The 19,325-nt window shown below is 40.7% G+C and overlaps 1 protein-coding gene across 1 annotated transcript in view; it reads right to left on the bottom strand.

The window, feature by feature from the left end:
- Positions 1-17,012, bottom strand: part of LOC109524262 (apolipoprotein B-100-like) — a 34,131-nt gene extending 17,119 nt beyond the window's left edge. The window contains 16 exon segments of the mRNA XM_019883994.1: positions 481-648; positions 2,260-2,460; positions 2,561-2,731; positions 2,811-3,018; positions 4,810-5,021; positions 5,184-5,330; positions 6,370-6,490; positions 6,837-7,293; positions 8,263-8,339; positions 8,417-8,541; positions 10,089-10,241; positions 10,306-10,453; positions 11,281-11,426; positions 13,622-13,734; positions 16,534-16,575; positions 16,886-17,012. Coding sequence (XP_019739553.1) covers positions 481-648; positions 2,260-2,460; positions 2,561-2,731; positions 2,811-3,018; positions 4,810-5,021; positions 5,184-5,330; positions 6,370-6,490; positions 6,837-7,293; positions 8,263-8,339; positions 8,417-8,541; positions 10,089-10,241; positions 10,306-10,453; positions 11,281-11,426; positions 13,622-13,734; positions 16,534-16,575; positions 16,886-16,940 — 2,544 coding nt within the window. The 5' untranslated portion in view covers positions 16,941-17,012.
- Positions 17,013-19,325: the final 2,313 nt, after the last annotated feature.

Raw genomic sequence — 19,325 nt, 5'->3', positions numbered from 1 at the left:
TGTCAGGGGTGGTGCGGGACATGTTGGGGGCACCACCAAATATTTATGGCTAACGTCGGCCCTGTATTCAGTTGTAAGCACAGTTCAGATTCAATTAATTTTGTCTGTTTCCTGTTTTCTGGGAAGGAACCATGCTCTCCTTCAAAGTATAAGTGTAGCTGGAACAGTGCGCAACTCTCAGTTACAAATTTAACGTGGACTTTATCTTTTTCATGGATTTCAATGACATTCACAAGTTTCAGAAAACATTTGTTCAATGATTTGAAGCTCTCTTCAACTGTCAGTGAATCAAGTCTCTTTGGTATTTCCCGGTTATGTGCCGTTGGTGTGTCAGAAGTCTGGAAAGCAGAATATGCCTAAAAAGTCACTTTATCCATGACATATGGGAGGATATGGCCCTTAACCCTATAACATGGGATGAAGCACACAGATTGGAAATGGAAACATTGTCTACATGTGAAATAGCATGATATGAATTACTTTGCTTGAAGTGACGGTCATGCCTCCTTTGGCTCCGGGGGCAAACACACCAGCCAATGAAAACTTCATTGGGAACCCCAGGGCGGTGGAAAATGAAAAGGAATTTTCCATGAAGATGAAGTGAATGAAGACTTCATTGTCAGTTCTCTGGGTCAATTCAAAAAATATCTGTTGATTAAAAAAAAGAACATTCAGGAGGATTATGAGCCAGGCATGAACTGATCAAACACATCACTGACTTTAACATTAGAATCTTTTAGCAATCTTTACTGAAACCTAAGCGAAAGGGTGATAAGATATCCGCCCGCTGTGTATGCAATCTTGAAATTAATAAACAGGATAGGAGAATCATCCGGAATTTCAATTTTCAAGTCGCACCATATAATGAAGCGCAAATGTATGTGCATATTCCATTTAACTTCTTGTCCCCTTTTTCTGAATATCTCCAGGTCTCATGATTATGCAACTTTTCAGGTACTACAGATGATCGAAAATCAGTGTGCAATCTCACGTCAGTCATTTCAGTAGCACCACTGGACAAGTTAAACGTGCAGACAAGAGATGCAACTCCAGCAATTTACAACTACAGTGCGACAAAACAGAGATTGGGAGGTGTCGTTATTTCTCAGAAATTCTACAGGTAGAAATTGTATACATCAATCATATTTACATTGGACATTGTATAAAAGGTTTGACATTATATAAGGAATTACAACTTTCTGGCCAGTGGGGCAAAATTACTTTACTTCAATTTATGGCTCGCCTCGAAAGGCAAACCTGAGACCCTTGGGAGGATCATCAGGGCAGAGAATGGAGGGATATAACTTTACTGCTATAAAAATGAAAGGTTGCTATTTCCATCCATCCATTTTCTGATCCACTTCATCCTCACAATGGTCACAGGGCGTGCCGGAGCCTATCCCAGCTGTCTTCGGGCAGTAGGCAGGCCCAGCTGTCAACGGGTTACCAGCCAATCGCAGGGCACACAGAGACGAGCAACCATCCGCGCTCACACTCACACCTAGGGACAATTTTGAGTGTTCAATCAGCCTGCCATGCATGTTTTTGAAATGTGGGAGGAAACCGGAGTACCCGGAGAAAACCCACGCAGGCACATGGAGAACATGCAAACTCCACACAGGGAGGCCGGAGCTGGAATCGAACCCTGCATCTCTGCACTGTGAGGTCGATGCGCTAACCACTGGAGCACCAGGCCGCCAGGTTGTCATTTGATTTCACAAAAAGTACAGTACAAAAAGTCCTCAATAAATGCAACATTGCATACAATTACAGCTGACCCCAGAAGTCCCAGATTGCTTTTGCAACATACAATGTATTTGTTAATCCTGCTATGAGGATCACATCATTACGGTATACACACATATGGGAGCCTAAGAACAGCTTCTTACACTGCGATTGAACAGAGCAGTTACTCGCGACTTGTACCTTTCTATGTATTTTCCAGCAGTTGGAGTCATCGTTCCGATGATATGATTTAAGGAGCAGTGACCATATTAATTCATTATTTAAAAATAGTTGCATTTATGTTACTAGCACATGGGAGGAATGGATTTGTGCATGCTACCTGACTCACCAAAGCCTAACTTACTTGACATGAAACCGTGTAGCTAATATCAACATAACATACTTGGGATTTTTAAAATGCAATTATTCCAGGTGTAAATCAATAATGATTCGGAGAGACATGTTTTTGTCATTTTATTTGATTTCGTCATCAGAGTGCCACTTTTCAATAATCAAGTTAGTAAATGATCTTACCTGAGGAGGTAGAACTCGGAAGAACACATTGAAGTACACGAACAGAGTTTCTGCCATCTGTCGTATTTCACTCATCTTCACATACATCTCATTTCCCAAAAGCTTAAGATAGGCAGTGGCTTCAGGGATCGGCGAAGAATATATGTCCTTCATGAGCTTCTGGACACTCTTTGCGATGTCATTCAGTAGTGTCTCTGAAATCTGAAGAAAGTCCCAGTGTATACATTAGCTCTTTGCCCTTCATGTAAAATGTCCTATTGATGAAGTTGCATAAAAAAATAATGCATGAAAAACAAATCACCTGTCTCCTATTTGCAACTTTGTCAAGTGCCATTTTGTGCAAAACCTCTTTGATCATCTGAGATTGATCACCTGCCCAATACAGAACTCTGGAGATGGAATCCGGAAAGAAGCCATCTTCTCCAAAAAGAGCCTCAATTGTTGGTTGTAATCCTGTTCCCTCAACACAAAACTTAAAGAAGGGAATTTTTTTTAAGGCAGTGTTTTAACATTGGGATTTCACCACACCATAAAAATACTCATAAAAATACCTCAAAGATGTCATAGCTGTAGTTGAAAACGTTTAGAGTTGTCTCCAACATAACCTCCTTGGGTAAAGTATTTGTGGCATCAAAGATGATGTTTACACTGAGTGACCCCACGGGAGATTCAATCTTGTAGTTGCGTGACTTGCCATCGATGACCTCGTTAGGGTTTAACAGTCGATTTTGCAAAGCCAGTTCAATATATTCCTTGTACCTTTAGCAAAATAAATGAGGAAAATATCAGGAACTTACATTCCATGCATTTTTCTGTTTTACATTCACAATGTAGTATTTTTAAATTGTGCACAGCCGCCTGTATTGACTTGAGAGTCACAATTGCTTTTTTGTTTTTGTTCACTTCAGGTAGAGGAGTGAGAGAACAATCGAATAAACCGGTACAGGCCGTAAATATGAAATGTACCTTTTTAATTTTATCTCATGTACAACTGAACCATTACAGTGTACCGCCACCAGTCATCACTTGTTTCTGCTGTCAATACATGTGCCATTGGAGGAAGGGTTTTTAGCAGAGCTCAATTTTTTGCTTTCTTATTTGCTTTTTTAAAACTGATCACATCTTAAAGGGTTATACATTAGGAATCTGTTCCACTTTGTTGTGCTATTGCTGCATAATGTGCAGTAAGGCTTCCTATTGCTCTGCCACCTTATATGTACCATATTTTCTGCACTATAGGGTGCACCTAAAAGCATTCGATTTTCTCAAAAGCCGACACAGCACCCTATAATCCGATGCACTTTATGTATGGAGTTACAATCTCTCTGTATTCCCCATTGAGTTGTTTCCCTGTTAGTGTTCCTATGCCATCTAGTGGTGATTATTAGCAGGAAACAATTGTAACGTAAAAGGGTTCTGCCCGACACTAATTGACATGTGCATTCGCCAACACACACTTCAACAGACTACGACTTTGTGAGCATCTGCGCAGCCATTATGAAACGAAGATAAAACCAAAAGCATCGCTAACTACTGATGAAACAAAGCAGGAAGGAGACAATCAAGACTTTGCAGGATATTTAGCTCCTTGTGGATGTGAGCCCACAAGGTTTGTATGCCTTTTGTGTTGAATCAATTGTCTTCATAACTTTTGTCTTTCATTTATTGTTTTGTCATGCCATTTGTATTTGTTTCATGTCCGTGTTTGTGACCAGTTCTAATGGCTTTGTTACAGCTGTGGCGGTTGTGAATGTTCTTCAGAAATAAAACTGAATTGTATTGAATTATCTTTAGCATAGCACCATCTCGTGGATGCATAATGCAACCAGAGCCACTATTGTAGCTTCTATGCGTCTTATAATGCAGCGCACCCTACACTGTATATGAACACAGTTTTAAAAGAAGCCATTCATTGTTGCAGTGATGCCAGAACAGAAGACCAGAACCAGGATGTCTCTTTTGCAGTGAGAGGCCCTGACTTTTGTTTTTTTCCCAGCCACTTCAGCTTCAGCTATTGCAGGGAAATCCCGAGGCATTTTGTGGACAGCTGGAAGACGTAGTCCGCCCCAGTGACCTGGGTCTTTACCGGGTCCTCCTACGAGCAGTTCATATCTGAAATACTGCACTCAGAGGCAGATGCCTGAGCCACCTCATCTGGCTCCATCTCAATGTGAACGATAGGTGGCACTACTCTGAGCCATTTCTGGATGACCGAGGGACACACATCCTGCAGAGGACTCACTTCGACCGCTTATATTCGTGATTGCGTTATTTTGGCCACTACCCGCAGCTCCTGACCATAGTTGTGGGTGGTACCATCGGTGTAAGAATAAATCAAGACATTTCCCTTTTGGCTCAACTCCTTCTCGACCACGACAGACTGATGCAGAGTCCACATCACTGCAGACGTTGTCCCGATCTGTCAACTGACCATCCTTCACTCATGAACAAGACCGTAGACACCCAAACTCCTCCTGTTAGGCCAGTATCCCAACCCCAAACTCTGACACAGGTCTGCGAAATTAGATGAATACACTTGAAAATACTCACTGGTGCATTTGTGGCTCATTAGAGCTTTGGATATTTTTTAGGTGGGAAAACACAAAGTTCTTGAGTTGATCATCCTCCATGACTTCCATGTTGTTCACAATGTCTATCACAAATTCTTGGTCTGGGTTCTTCATCAGGGTCAGGTAGGCTGCAATACGTATCTCAATGTGACCTTGAGGATCCTGATACACCTCCTTGAGGAAGTCTTTTATCTGTTGGCAAACAAATGATACCTGATGAATTTGCTGTTATTATGCCAGTAAATAGAAACAGATATTTATTTATGAACATATAAATCTGCTTCATATAGCTGATATGTAGAAAAATAAATATTTCATATAACCACCTTTTAATACCACATAAAATCACTATACCTGATCATTAATGTCCATCTGCCTAAAAGCCTGAATAGCTGCTTTTTTGTTTGATAATGCAATGTCACTTCTTTTGAAACAATTCATAATGGTGGAAATTAGATCAGGGCTGACAGTTTGCATAGCTCGACCCATGACTCCAACAACCTGGTGATCAAAAAGCAACAAACATCAAAACAGGACACATGAAATACTTGCACAGAAACCAAACCTATAAAATAGGGCCTGAACGATTAATCGGCTGGCTGAATATATCATATAGGCCTTTTCAAAATAATAATAATTGGCCAGAGTTTGCTAAGTAAACGGCGATATAATTTTACTTTCTCATGAAACCGTACGTGCTGTGGCTGACAGAATGATTTGAATTAATCCTCTCATATGCCCACAATGCCTGTAAATATGTGTGTGTGTGTGTGTGTGTGTCTGTGTGTGAGTAATACACACACACACACACATATATATATATATATATATACACAGTATATATTTGTTATGCTCTGTTCGTGTTTCAGCATCCGGGGTGATCGGGAGGCGTTCCCTCCTGAGCCGCAAATGTCACACGTTACAATCATCTACCTTTATAAGCTCTGCATTGCTGACAACCTGGTGTCAGATAATTCGCTCGCCATGCTCACGACTCATGTCCCAAGTGTTCGATTATCGAGTCGTTCTTGACTTTGTTTCACAGCGGTCTTGTTCACATTTTGTATTCTTGGTGTAGGTATTGTTCTTGCTTAGTTGTCTTCATTTCTCGAAATTGGATCTCCTTGTCTTTTCATGACAAGCGGTTTGTGTTTTCTCGAGTTATCCTGGCACTTTTGTTATCAGCGACCTTTGTTGTTCTTTGTCGGTATTGCGTTTTCTGTAGTAAAACTTTTTGTTTTTGTTCGTTTATCTTTATCCGTGTCTACGTTTGTGAGATCCACTTGGTTCCGGAGCACTCCAGAATTTGACATATTGGGGCTCGGTTTTACAAATACTGTGATTAGCTGGTACCCAGTTCAGAGTGTACCTCGCATACTGCCCAAAGACAGCTGGGATAGGCTCCAGCACACCTGCGACCCTTCATGAGGCTAAGCAGCTTGGATAATGGATGGAAAGACGGATTTACAAATAAATTTTAAAAATCTGTATCACTCAGGCCCCAATATAAACTCCATTGGACAAGTTTGATCATCCATACCCTCAATACAAGGAAGGTCATTGCCTCATGGTCCCTCATTTCTCCTGTGCAATCATTTAAAAGTGATCGCATGAACTCTGACACAGCCTTCACCTCAGGGGTTATATTCCCTCGATGGAACCTGTGGACATTATATAGTAACATTTTTTTTTTACACCACAAAAACAATACAGTGTCGTATTGTTTTTGTGGTGTCAAAAAATTGACATTAAAACTGGTGGTTTTGCGGTAGTACAGTCAGCAAGGCAGTGGCATGGGTATTGGTAGTGTTGTGATTCATGTAATTTAATTTTATATGGACGACATATATTAATGTATCGTTGACCCAGTTAATGTCACGTTCACAATCAAATTGCACTGAGAAGGTGTCAAATAAAGTCATCCACCATTTGTCCTGGGATAGGCTCCAACCATTGCCATCATCTTGAACAGGGAATAGAAAATGAATGGATGATTGTTGAGCTTACTTCTTTACTGTGTTGCCAAGAGCGTACATGATGGCTTTGCTCTGTTTGTACTGAGTCATGCTGAGCATATCTCTGACTCGTGCTGCATTGGGGTTTTCCTGAAGACTCAGCACATAGAATAGGGCATCAGCCTCGAGTGCCAAACCATCCACGCTTCTGATGGCCTGAAAGATACCACTGGTGCACTCAGGGGTTCCACACTGAAGCAAGGCCTGCCAAGTAAGCCACGAAGATGAACGCAGCATCTCAGTGACCATCTTGTTCATCGTCTCATTCTTCAGGTTACGTAGGGTAGACACTAGTTTATAGAAAAGGCTCATCCTCTTTTCACCATGGTCGGAGCCTGTCAAAGACTGGAGATCACTCAGGGTCCTCAGAGCAGCATCTTTTGTCTGGAATGGGGATTTGTCTTCTGGATTTTCAAAGTAGAGTGGCTTTTTGTGGCTCGGGTCAACATCTGCACCAATACATGTTTATTCGGATTATTATTATTTCACAAATTTTGCATTTTCCTTGAAAATATAATCATAATAATAGAAAAGAAGGTATCGTATTTACTGCACTATAAGGCGCACCTAAAAGCATTCAATTTTCTCAAAAGCCGACAGTGCGCCCTAACATCCGACGCGCCTAATATAAACAGACTGTAACTCTCTTCCCCCATTGAGTTCTTTCCCTGTTGGTGTTCCTATGCCATCTAGTGGTGATTAGTAGCAGGAACCAATTGTAACCTAAAAGGGTTCTGCCCGACACTAATTGACATGTGCATTTGCCAACACACACTCCAACAGACAAGGCCTTTGTGAGCATCTGTGCAGCCATAATGAAATGAAGATAATACCAAAAGCACACTTCTCATTGTGACAGCTGCAGCGGTTGTGAAGGCTCTAGATCAGTGGTTCTTAACCTTGTTTGAGGTACCGGATCCAACCAGTTCATATGCGCCTTCACCGAACCCTTCAGTAGTGAAAAATTAAAATGTGATTTTTTTTCCAAATTCAAGATATAAAAAATGCATTTATTAAAAAACGGAAAAACGTAAACACAATTAGTATGAAGTATAATTTTTTTCATTGTGCACAAAATGAACCAGCCAGTGATGGCCAAGCGGGCGTATCATAACTAATTGACATGTTGAGTTGGGTGTGTCTTAACTTCCATGGCAGAGGCTCTGTTGAACCCGAGACTGATTCACCAAACCCCAAGGGTTCGATCAAACCCAGGTTAAGAACCACTGCTCGAGATAAATAAAGCTGTATTGCATTGCGTTGAATTCCCTTAGCGTAGCTTTATCTAGTGGATGCATTGTGCAACCACAGCCACTATTGTAGCTTCTATTCAATGCGCCTTATAATGCAGTGCGCCCTATACATGAAAACAGTTTTAAAATAATGCGGAAAATACGGTACTTGACATTTAAACATACCAAATACTCTGTTGTTGATCCTTTTGTAACTGTGAAAGCTGAGCTTCTGGGTTACCATGGACGATATTCCATTGTCCCTGCAAGGCAAATTATTGCTCGAACAATATTGCATAAAAGAGTATACAAAAGTAAACTATGATATAGGATGGCTTACTTAGCGAAGAAGGGAAGGTAGATGTGTTTTTCTTTGCACATAGCAGTTATAATGTGCCTTTCTTTCTCATGAAACTGGTAGTTGCAGTCTTGCTTGCTTGTAATGAGCTTGGACAAGGGTCTGTGCTAGAAACCACAATTCACAACAACATACAAATCAAAGCCATGCACTCCGTGTTTTTGGTGATTTTGGTTTGGTTAGTTTTCAATTTTTCTCATGTTTGTCTTATTTCTTTGTGGGCCGTGTGTCTCTTGTTAGGTTTTTGCGTCCACCTGGGCTAAGTTTTTTCTCACTTTTGGTTTGTTACTTTGTACCTTGTTTTGGGGCATTGTTCATTTATTTTTGTTTTAATTGTTCAGGAATGCCTTGTTTTACCTTTTTGTTTTTCTAATTCAATATTTTTGTAAGAGCACACCTACTTTCCTCCCTGCTTCCCTCCATACGTCCCATGACAATGTGTGCAATTTAAGACCGACTGGTATAACTTGTCATGGTGCGACAAATCAAGCCAATCAGACTGTAGCGAGAGAAAGCGCAACCCAATAGTCTGGGCAAGCACAGTCACGCATGCTCATGCGCAAGTTGTCTGCCAGGTACTGCCGGTCACATCCCCGTCTCGCTGAGTTTTTTTGACTGGAATATTGATTTTAATGTTGAAAAAAATCTAAGAAGGAATTGGACAGCCCTCAAGACAAATAAAGGGTAAACATATGCAATGATGACTTTGTGGACGGCTACATTATTGCACCTGGGAAGTCACCACCAAAATCATCATTCTCAATATGTCTTTTGGTAAGCTTCTATTTTTAATTGATTGTACATTCCAAATAATACAACGTCAAACTGGAAAAAGTTCATGTTTGGCAACCTCCCAATAAATAACGTCGGCTTGTGCACCATACACGTTGAGCGCATGCGCATTTGTAAGGTGTACTGCTTTGGTCATGGACGCAAAGGGGGGCTGGATAAAGTAAGGCTTGATTCAAAATGTCCTAGCAGTTTCAACATTGTAAAGATAAGATAAGGAATCCTTTATTAGTCTCGCAATGGAGAAATTTCATTGTATGTTGCACCTTTAGAACATAGAATATTGTTGTATTTCATCTGGGTTCAAAACTAGGACAATATTATCATTGGATGCTGAGGTATCCTCTCAATCTTCTGTGCTCAACCCCGAGTTCTGCGTTAGCATGTTTGCCTGTCCCCATGGCTGTTTGGTGTTTTGCTACAACAAAGTGTGTGTTTACCCATCTTTGGATTACCCGGAATTTCATCACCTGGCCCCAAATCGCTTTCGAATCCTCAAGGCTTTTTGTCTGGGCTTGAATGATAACTGCTCGCTAAATGGAATATGAAGTTAACTGCATTGCTTGTGACTCATTTGTTGCTGGACATGTCCCACTTTTTACTAAAATTATGAAACTAAGTACCACACACCCATGTCACACATGTTGGACAAAACCCGAAGCAAATAAAAGGAAAGATGTTGTGTGCTCATATTGCAGAGGGTTTTATTATGAATAGTATGAAAGTTTGTGTTTTTGTTTATTTCTTTGTTTTGGGATGGCAGGGGTTGAGGGTGGTCTTTTGTGCACTGAATGACTAATCCTACAGTGATATAGGTAGCAGTTGGTCTCAGTTCAGTCTCAGTGGACAGCTATTGTTGACTCACCAGCTTTTGCAGAAACGCAAGAGGACTGTTTATTAGTTCCCGGCCGTAGAACTGGTCGCACTGTGACAGATCTCTCGATAAGGTCACGTCTACTGCAAAATCCTTCTTTGTGTTCACCAACCATTCAGTTAAACACTGGCCATGCAATGTGCTCTGAAAGAAGAAAAAAAATTCAGCATTTCTCAAATGATGGGGCATTTTGTGACAGGATAGAAACCTGGAAGCTGCTCTCCTCTTCATCCGTGGCTGGAACTATGAGAGCAGAGATGATTCCTCTCTTTACATTGATGATATACACAGGTTCATTTGGCTCAGGGTACAGCTGAACACTGGAGATCTGCTGCACTGAGAACTTGAGGGGGTTTCTGGAGTGGCAAGAGTGAGACATTATATTGCGGTAAAACATTTTTTTGGTATTCATCTTCTGACAATTCTTTGACACTTTTACGAATCCTACCATTCACTTATATTACTAAGAGCAGGGGAGTCAAACTCATTTTTGTCGCGGGCCACATTGTAGTGAAGTTTTCCCTTGGAGGGCTGTTATGATGGTCAATTTTCTGATACCATATAAATGTTTAATCACCTCCACATATTACATACACATAGCACAACAAATTGATGGATGACTAAATCAGAAGTCATGAATAATGACTTGTTCCATCAGTTTACATTAATGTAATGTGGGGTTTGGTAATGAGAAAATACTTGCAACATCATATGTTAATATGGATTACATATGACAGTTTGAAATTTTGTTTCAGACTTTAGCAAGCATCATGGAACTTGACATGCTTGATTTGCTTTCGCGGGCCACATAAAATGATGTGGCGGGACAGATCTGGCCCCCGGGCCTTGACTTTGACACTGGTGACTTAGAGGGTATAATTGGATACTATTGAAAGCATACTGGTGTTCCGTTATTGAATTGAATAATAATTAAGGATTCGTTTGTGCATTTTGAAGTAAGAGTAGTGTCATGCCAATCTACTGGATATAAATTAAATTAACACTTTGAAAAGACAGAAGAGCTCAATGGTGAAAAAAATGCTGTATATCGCTACTCATATAGACTGGGTAATATTTTAGGAACGAAAAGATGCCACATCATTTCACGGAACTGAAAACTCAATCTACAGCAGGCTGAATTCAAAGTCACCTTGAAAGTCAACGTGAAAAAAATGATTCTCACCTTTCCATGGCTGCCTTGAAGGCCCCTGAGCCAGTGGACTGTTTGTACACCGGTTGGCCATGAGGATCAATGGCAGCCACCTCAGTGATAGTGCAGTCCATAGTGCGCATGACGAATCCACAAATCTGAGGGACTTCAATCTCTACCTAAATATACAGAGCAGCGAATGAGTCACTCCTGCCTGAGCGGTATTGTGCTGGAGGTTTTTAGTTTGTCCCAATAAGCCTAGGACCTATGGGGTCAGGGTTTCTTTTGTTTGTTTGTTTGTTTGTTTGTTTGTTTGTTTGTTTGTTTGTTTGCTTGTTTGTTTGTTTGTTTGTTTGGGGGATTTTTGCACCCGGAAGTGTTACTCAGAGAATGTAAGTCCTCGATGACTTATCAGACCAAGTACAGCTCTGATCTCTCTTTTAAGAGTAAATTTTTGGAACTAATTTTTTTTCACTTAGACATGCTTCACTGGGGATCCTATCTGGAGTCAGGCCTGGAGACGGGGCTCGGAATGAACTGTCTTGGAATGAACTTTAATATAGATTCATCTATAGTCACAGATATTTTTGACAATGGCACACTGACTTTAACTCAGACTGCAACTGCATGCACCATATCAAGGTTGGCGCAATAAATACATTCCAATAACAAATATTAAAGCCACATTTTTTCAACAATTATTATGATAGAGTAATGATCAATCGTATTGTCCAAATGAACAGTATGAGTGATTCTTTTTCTCCTATTACCAGAGGTGGGCGTTCTCTCACAACAGATGGAGGGGCCATCAATCCGCCCATGTTGCCGCAATGATGGCAAACGAAAAACTGACGGACTCAGCACCCGTGTAAGTGGGTTCTCGTCCGTCATCGGAATCGTCTCCAACCAGGTCCGTACTGACAAACTCCCATTTCACTGATGACTGACGATAACACGCTGCGTGTCTTGTGGGTGTTCGCGGAAGTTAATACACCGGGATTGCTTCGAGCAGAGCCGAGTTCTTGACAAATTGTAAAAAATAAGATGGAAATTTGTTCAAATTGCTATGAAGGAAATTGGGGGGAAAAAAGATGTGGAGTTCTGTAGCTTGGCAGCTCTGCTTCAAAAACATGCAATTGGAGGGAATGAGGGGTGAAATTCGAATGGCGCACCTTTTTTATGCATAGTATCACTGTGAATGGTGTAATTTAAAACTCATTCAGTACCAGCCAATTCTAGACCAAGTCTGAAAAGACGTCTAAAAACGTCTTTGGGAGTGAATGAGTTAAATGGAGATTTTGTTTGACAATTTAGGATTGTACTATTGCTATAATATGTTTTCTGCACCATACTTTGGTACAACAACAGCTGCTGTGAAAGTGCGCTATAAATAATGTTGCGCTGAGACCTGTGACATGTCTTGGACATGAAGAGAGGCGTGAACCATTCACGACCTGGTGATGTGTTGGCTCTGATAGTGAGGGGAATATCTCGGTCTGACCAGGTAGATCCTATCATGTGCTGGTAATGACTGGTGGAGTCCTCTCTAAGAGAAGCATCAACAACCACCTCTGGCAACTTTGAGCACGTCCCAGGGTGGGGAAGGGAACATTGACTCCAAGTGAACCATGTTCTGTGCCTCCATTGTTGCGGCGACCGACCAGAGTTGGTGCTTTCAGATGGTCAGTGCCTGTCATCGCTGCAATTTCTGAACTAGTTGGTGGATGCAGTTGGAGGAGTCCAACCTGGGCTGAAGGCCTCCGGAGGAATGTGTTAGGTACCAAGAGGCCAAGTAGAATGCATCTTTGGTCTTGTCTGAGTTTGGTGAGAGAATGAAGAGCGTATTCGGGACAGCTTCAAAGAAATTCCAAGGCACGAGTCAAAGTCTTGTGAGGAGGAAGCGGTGCAACATCAATACTTGAAAAATGGGGATGAGGCAGTGCCGACCTTGACACAGAACATTGTGAGTTGGTGGAAAGAACACTTTGAAGACCACCTCAATTCCACTGACATGCTTTTCTGTGAGAAAAGAGAGTCTCGGGACCCTCAGGTGTATTTTCCTCTATCTGGGGTTGAGATCGGTGAGCTGGTTAAAAACCTTGGGAAGCTCTCTAGGAGAGGGAAGTCTAGATTTCCTTGCTTAAGGGAATTGGGCATAAGAACCGACGCGAATCTCTTTCAGCACTGACCTACACCAAGCTCCTGTCATTATATTATTGATCCATTGCGTGATACATGGGGCTTACGGGGCGGGAGTCGGGGGGTGGGGAGATTTATGTATGTATGTGTGGAGAATGAGTCAGTAGAAAAAACTCAGAGAAAGGTGAGATCAGAAAAGTGAACCAAATGAGAGCCACACAACAAAAAGTTTTACCTGACAAGTAACTTTAAGTCCATTCTTCAAGTTGGCAGTGCCCACCGCACCATTCCTGCTCTCTGTGACGTACTGGTAGATGTATTTCTTATTGACCTCAAACCTGGATGTAACTGCAGTAACACATTATTACATGGTTATATCAATTCTGCCGTGTCTTCAAGATCATTTCCAATTCTTTCATGCTGATCCAATCAATGATGTTAACACTGCTGGAAATTGTATGTAAAATATACACAACCAGAGAACTACTCTGCAGATAACAATGACATCTGGAGGTTTCCACATTTCTCAGTAGATCAAATCAATGTGGCAATAGTGGTAAGGCTGTATTTTCTGTATTCCTAAAACTGTAACCCGGAAAAATTTGACAAACCCACTATAGTAAAAATATTCACCATCTTGCAGAGAAAAACAATGCTGATTTTAATCCTGCTTAAAGTAAGTCATTTTTAACTAAAGTCAAAAAAAAAAATAAAAATCTTGGAATTTCAAGTGGCTGTACGTTGTTGGCTGTTGCCCCAAATTCCATACTCTCCGGATCCATAGTGAATGTCACTTCATGATAAGTCACTTCACGAGAGAAACACGTCGTCCATAAAATACAAAAGAAGCAACATGTCTTTCCACATTACACAATGGCACACTTTGAAAAATGTGCAGAACGGTCGCACACAAGCATTGATGTATTCATCACGTATACGCCGGCGTACCAAACCTTATTTTCAGTCTTGCCATGATTGGCTGTTGCAGATAAGAGTAGCCATCAATCAAACAAAAATGACATCAATATTTCTATATATTTTTAATGTCTTAGTAATAAGCAACTCACTATTAGTATTTCACCAAACAAAAATCGCGAAAATGAAATGATAATACTGGAATAACTATTTTACTAGAAATCCATGCCTCAAATCGGAGGGCATAAGCATCTTGGTGGGCATACAACACAGCCAGCTTTCTTAACCGACTGGATTGAATTGTTTACAACAGTTTAAGTGTCAACCAAAATAGCATTTAGCTGCCAAAACAACCACCATTGGTCACCAGACTGACTGGCGAAATATAAACCTTTTTGGATGGAGGACGAGCTCTCCTCCTCTTGTCTACTTGAAGCAAAGTGAAGTCACTCCCTCCTACATACAAACGCGGTGAACACACGTGAGACAAGTGGCGCATCACATTTGATCTGAAGTAGCGTATTGGCGGATTACACACGTGAGACAAGCTAGGCGTGTTTCTGTCAGTCGTCAGTAAAATGGGTGTCTGTAGGTATAGTCATTCAATCCAAGTACCATCATATAAAAGTAATGAACTTGATCATGTTGAATTATTTTTGGATTAATTCAATACCAAAAATACGAAAAAAAGACAAAAAATATTTCATTAAAATATATATTTACATACTGTATACTTGTCTCTCTCTGATGGATGTTAAATATGCATGGTTATGTAATGCTTGAGAAATGCTGAGCACCCCCAAATCAAAGCCAAAGCATAAGAACTGTGAGGCAGGCATGCTAACCACTAATAGCTAATACCTAACGACCTAGCTAGCTAGATAGGTCAGGGGTCGGCTACTTTCGAAATGACTACGAAGGCTACAAATACACAATGAGTCTTCATAATTATTTTTTTTTCCCTGCAGTGCATCCTGTAGAGCAGGGGTGCCCAACCTATTTTGACCGAAGATCTACTTTTCGATCAACACGACCCGTTACCGCACACGCGCGCATATGCACGCACTTACACACGCATGCCATAAGGAGCAACAGCCTAAGATGAACGAGGCATGGGACGCACTTTTGCAGCGTGTTAACTATCGTAGCTCACGTGCACTGTTGAAAAATGCTTCTCTCAGCCCTCCAGATTCCCATTCTTTGCCAGTGCCCTCGGTGAATTGTACATGAAACGCTGTTTTTTTTTTTTTTTGACAACAGCCAACTCTCTGGCATCTCGCCCTGCTAATAGAAACGTGTGTCGCAGGCTATGACGCAAATCCTCATTGACAAAAATGTTGAAATTTAATATTTAATCTACACATTTTTACAACATTGAAAAACGTTAAGAATGTTTGTGTCATGTTTGTCCTCCTACAGAAACCATATTAAGACAAAAAATATATTTCCCTGCCCCATCTTTTTCCATTTTCAAACATTTTTAAAAAAAGCTCCAGGGAGCCACTAGGGCGGCGCTAAAGAGTCGCATGAGGCTCAAGAGCCGCGGGTTGCCAACGCCCGAGCTAGGTAGGTAGGTAGATAGATAGATAGATAGCGAGATAGATAGATAGATAGATAGACTTCATCCAATGAGGGGAAATTACATTTACTAACTTCATAGTTTTTCAAACCTTTCCACATCAGTAAAAGAATGGACTTCCCACTCTCACAGCCCATGTGTCACCTGTGATTATTTTCCACTACAGTAATCACAGCAGCAATCAACATCTGCACAATACTTCCTGGGCCAATTGAAATAAATAAATAAATAAATGAATTCCCAGACAATTTTGCCTGCAACTTGACAACTGTGACTTAATTTCGCACTCAGTGAGATCCAATTGGAGAACCCTGTTCTTCAGTAGATTCAGCTTTCCATCTTCTCACTAAGTTTGCTACAATATGTCTATTGTCCAAATTAATCATGACCAGCACAAAGTTCTGCTGCTGCTTATATCTCTTGAAAATAGGTCAGATGCCTATTAGTTTAGTAGAGCTGTCGTTGATTGTGATTATTTGGGACGTTTTACCACCCCTGACCTGTATGGAAACACATTCACATCTTTGTATAAATGAATAAAAAAGTCACAATTAAAACAACTTCATTAACAATGCACGATTGGTAATTAAAAGAATCGTGAATTAGGGTAGTAAATGAAACATACTGTACTATATGTGTTAAAATCAACTTACAGAGGCAGGTTGATGGGTTCTCTTTACTGCCATTGTCTTGCTCTGGGAAAGGGGGAAAAAACGTAGCATACTGCATGGATAGTATGTTAAATATGTAACACAGTTTTGCTTTAAAAGAGATTGGAAACACAAGACCATCATAAAAGGAACAATAATATATTTTAAAGCACAAATGAGAGCATATTGTTACTAGTCTGCTATTGATGTACATCATGATGGCACTGATTCCTATTTGAAGTTTTAATTGAACAGGCATGTGACAAAGATCTTTCGGCAAGTGCTGTCCAATTGCTATATCTCAGTGAACACCCGTCCCATTATGCCTTTGCCAAATGAAAATCGGATTACTTACGAGCCAGTGAGTAACTACTCAGTAACATGAGCAGATAGAGTTTGTGGTATCCCATTGTGGGGTTAAAAAAAAAAAATCACTTTTTCCTGTAATCCCAGTTATCTCAGTCTTGTTTTTGTTTCACCCGCATTTCTGTGTGGCACTTTTATAAAGTTCAGTACCGCTTTACAATCAATACAGTAACAAAGTCTGGGAGGAGAGTGCAAAGTTCAAACTTTGATTGAATGAGTGCAAGTTTAAATCAGTTTTTCTTGGTGCCACACGATTGTGTTACTTTGGCAGGTATTTTACATAAGCATGATTACTGCTGTGTTATGACTTATAATACAGTACTTTAAACTGTACTCTGATACAGTTACTACAGTAACCTGTTAAAAAAATGTTGTGTAATCCAAGTACCATAATATGAAAGCAAATTGATTAATTTTAATTATATTTGTGTTTTCTCCAATACTAAATATGCTAAAAGAAAAAGAAAAACCAACTGATGTATATGTATACTTTTTTCCTGCTGATGAATTTTCCTAAATACCACTTGATAGATAGATAAATAGATAGATAGATGGAAACAAAGTTTGTTTTAACTATTTAAATGGAAATATAGAAGACAAATTAATTTTACGGAGGAAACTTTTGCAGTTAGCTTTAACCTCACACACAATAACACATACTGCACATACACGGACACGATCATAATTTTCTTTCAATACTTGAAATTTTGATATGATCCTAACATCGATCCATCCATCCATTTTCTAATCCGCTTCATCCTCACAAGGGTCACGCATACCTGTCAACTTTTCGGAGCGCCAACCTGTATAGACTACCAAAAAAATCCTTATAAAGAGCAAAAAAATCCTTATAACATACCAAAGCATTTTATATGTCAAAATAACGGCAGAAAAAAAACCACGAAATATGAATGATATATTTGTTTCCTTGTAGAACTTGCTTGTACACTACCGAAGTATGCAATGAATACTCTGCTGTTTTCAAGTAGGAACCATGTGATTTACGGGAAAGTTACCGGAAATGAAAGCATTCGAGTAGACTAGCACCATTCTGGGCAAAAGCAAACGGAACTACCTGTTAGGGGGAAAAAAAAAAAAAAAAAAACGTAAATTTTCAGAATCCGTATGATTTGTGCGATATGGTGTTCAGGAATTTGTTCCTTACTGTGATTTTATTTAGCCCCTCTCTGTTGTTGGTTCTGTTCAAACACGAAACCAAAGAATGTAGAATGCTGTTGGAGGTATTTACTGCTCACTGTGATTACAATCACCTTTAGTGCCCCTCGACCCCCACCACTTTTAGGGCCCCCTCCAGAGGACATGTTTGACATCAAAAGAGTAACTGTTATCTCAAGCATCTGTGTTCCTGCCATTACGTCAAAGATCAGACCGAAGACAATCGTGGGTCGTGGTGGTCTGGTCTCACCTCGCCACTCCCAACTTTTTCCAGCTACACCGGTTCAGATGACATGTACATTTCTTTGTTTCCAGGATTTGCATGGAGGCATAACTGCCCGCCTCTCATTATCACATTGTCCCTATATATCCTCATGACTGCATTTTTTCTACGCTTCCTGATGAAATCTGAGACTCACAGGAGCCCGAATCAATTCGTGTTGCGTTATGATGAACTGAAGAAAAGACGACGTGGTATTGGGTCTGCTTCCACCTTATAGAGAAATAAAAGAACCTGTGTTCATGGAGGGCCTTAAGGAATTGGGCAGATCCCCTCCTCAACAATGGCCATATACATAAGATTCACCACAAAATCCGTATGAACTATGGCTAAACCGTATGAGTTGACAGGTATGGTCGCGGGGCACGCTGGAGCCTATCCCAGCTGTCTTCGGGCAGCACTGGTTGCCAGCCAATTGCAGGGCACACATAGTCTGTACCGGTATGCCACATTGTGCTTATGAGTAACTTTATTACAGTTTCTAAGCTTTACCCAAAAAGATACAGCTCCATGTTGTGTCAAGACTTGAAAGTGACAAATGTATGGTGTTACCTGATGAACTTCAGAGAGGGTTCCATTTCTTTCTATGAAATGACAAGACTATTAGACTATCTCTCCACTGAGAGGTGTGAACAAATGATACAGGCCATGGGTGTAGAAATGGGGACTTTTGTCTCACTACTTTTTTGATTGTCAGGCCGCATAATTATCATATCCATCCATCCATCCATTTTCTGATCTGCTTGTCCTCATAAGGGTCGCGCGGGGTGCTGGAGCATATCCCAGCCGTCTTTGGGCAGTAGGCAGGAAACATCCTGAACCGGTTGCCAGCCAATAGCAGGGCACACAGACACAAACAACCATCCGCGCTCACACTCACACCTAGGGACAATTTGGAATGTGGGAGGAAACTGGCGTACCCGGAGAAAACCCACGCAGGCACGGAGAGAACATGCAAACTCCAGACAAGGCC

Source organism: Hippocampus comes, unplaced genomic scaffold (genome assembly GCF_001891065.2).
Source record: "Hippocampus comes isolate QL1 unplaced genomic scaffold, H_comes_QL1_v1.1 scaffold331, whole genome shotgun sequence".
NCBI classification, from domain to species: domain Eukaryota; kingdom Metazoa; phylum Chordata; class Actinopteri; order Syngnathiformes; family Syngnathidae; genus Hippocampus; species Hippocampus comes.
Note: the sequence above shows the minus strand (reverse complement) of the source record. Positions and strands in the feature narration are given on the sequence as shown.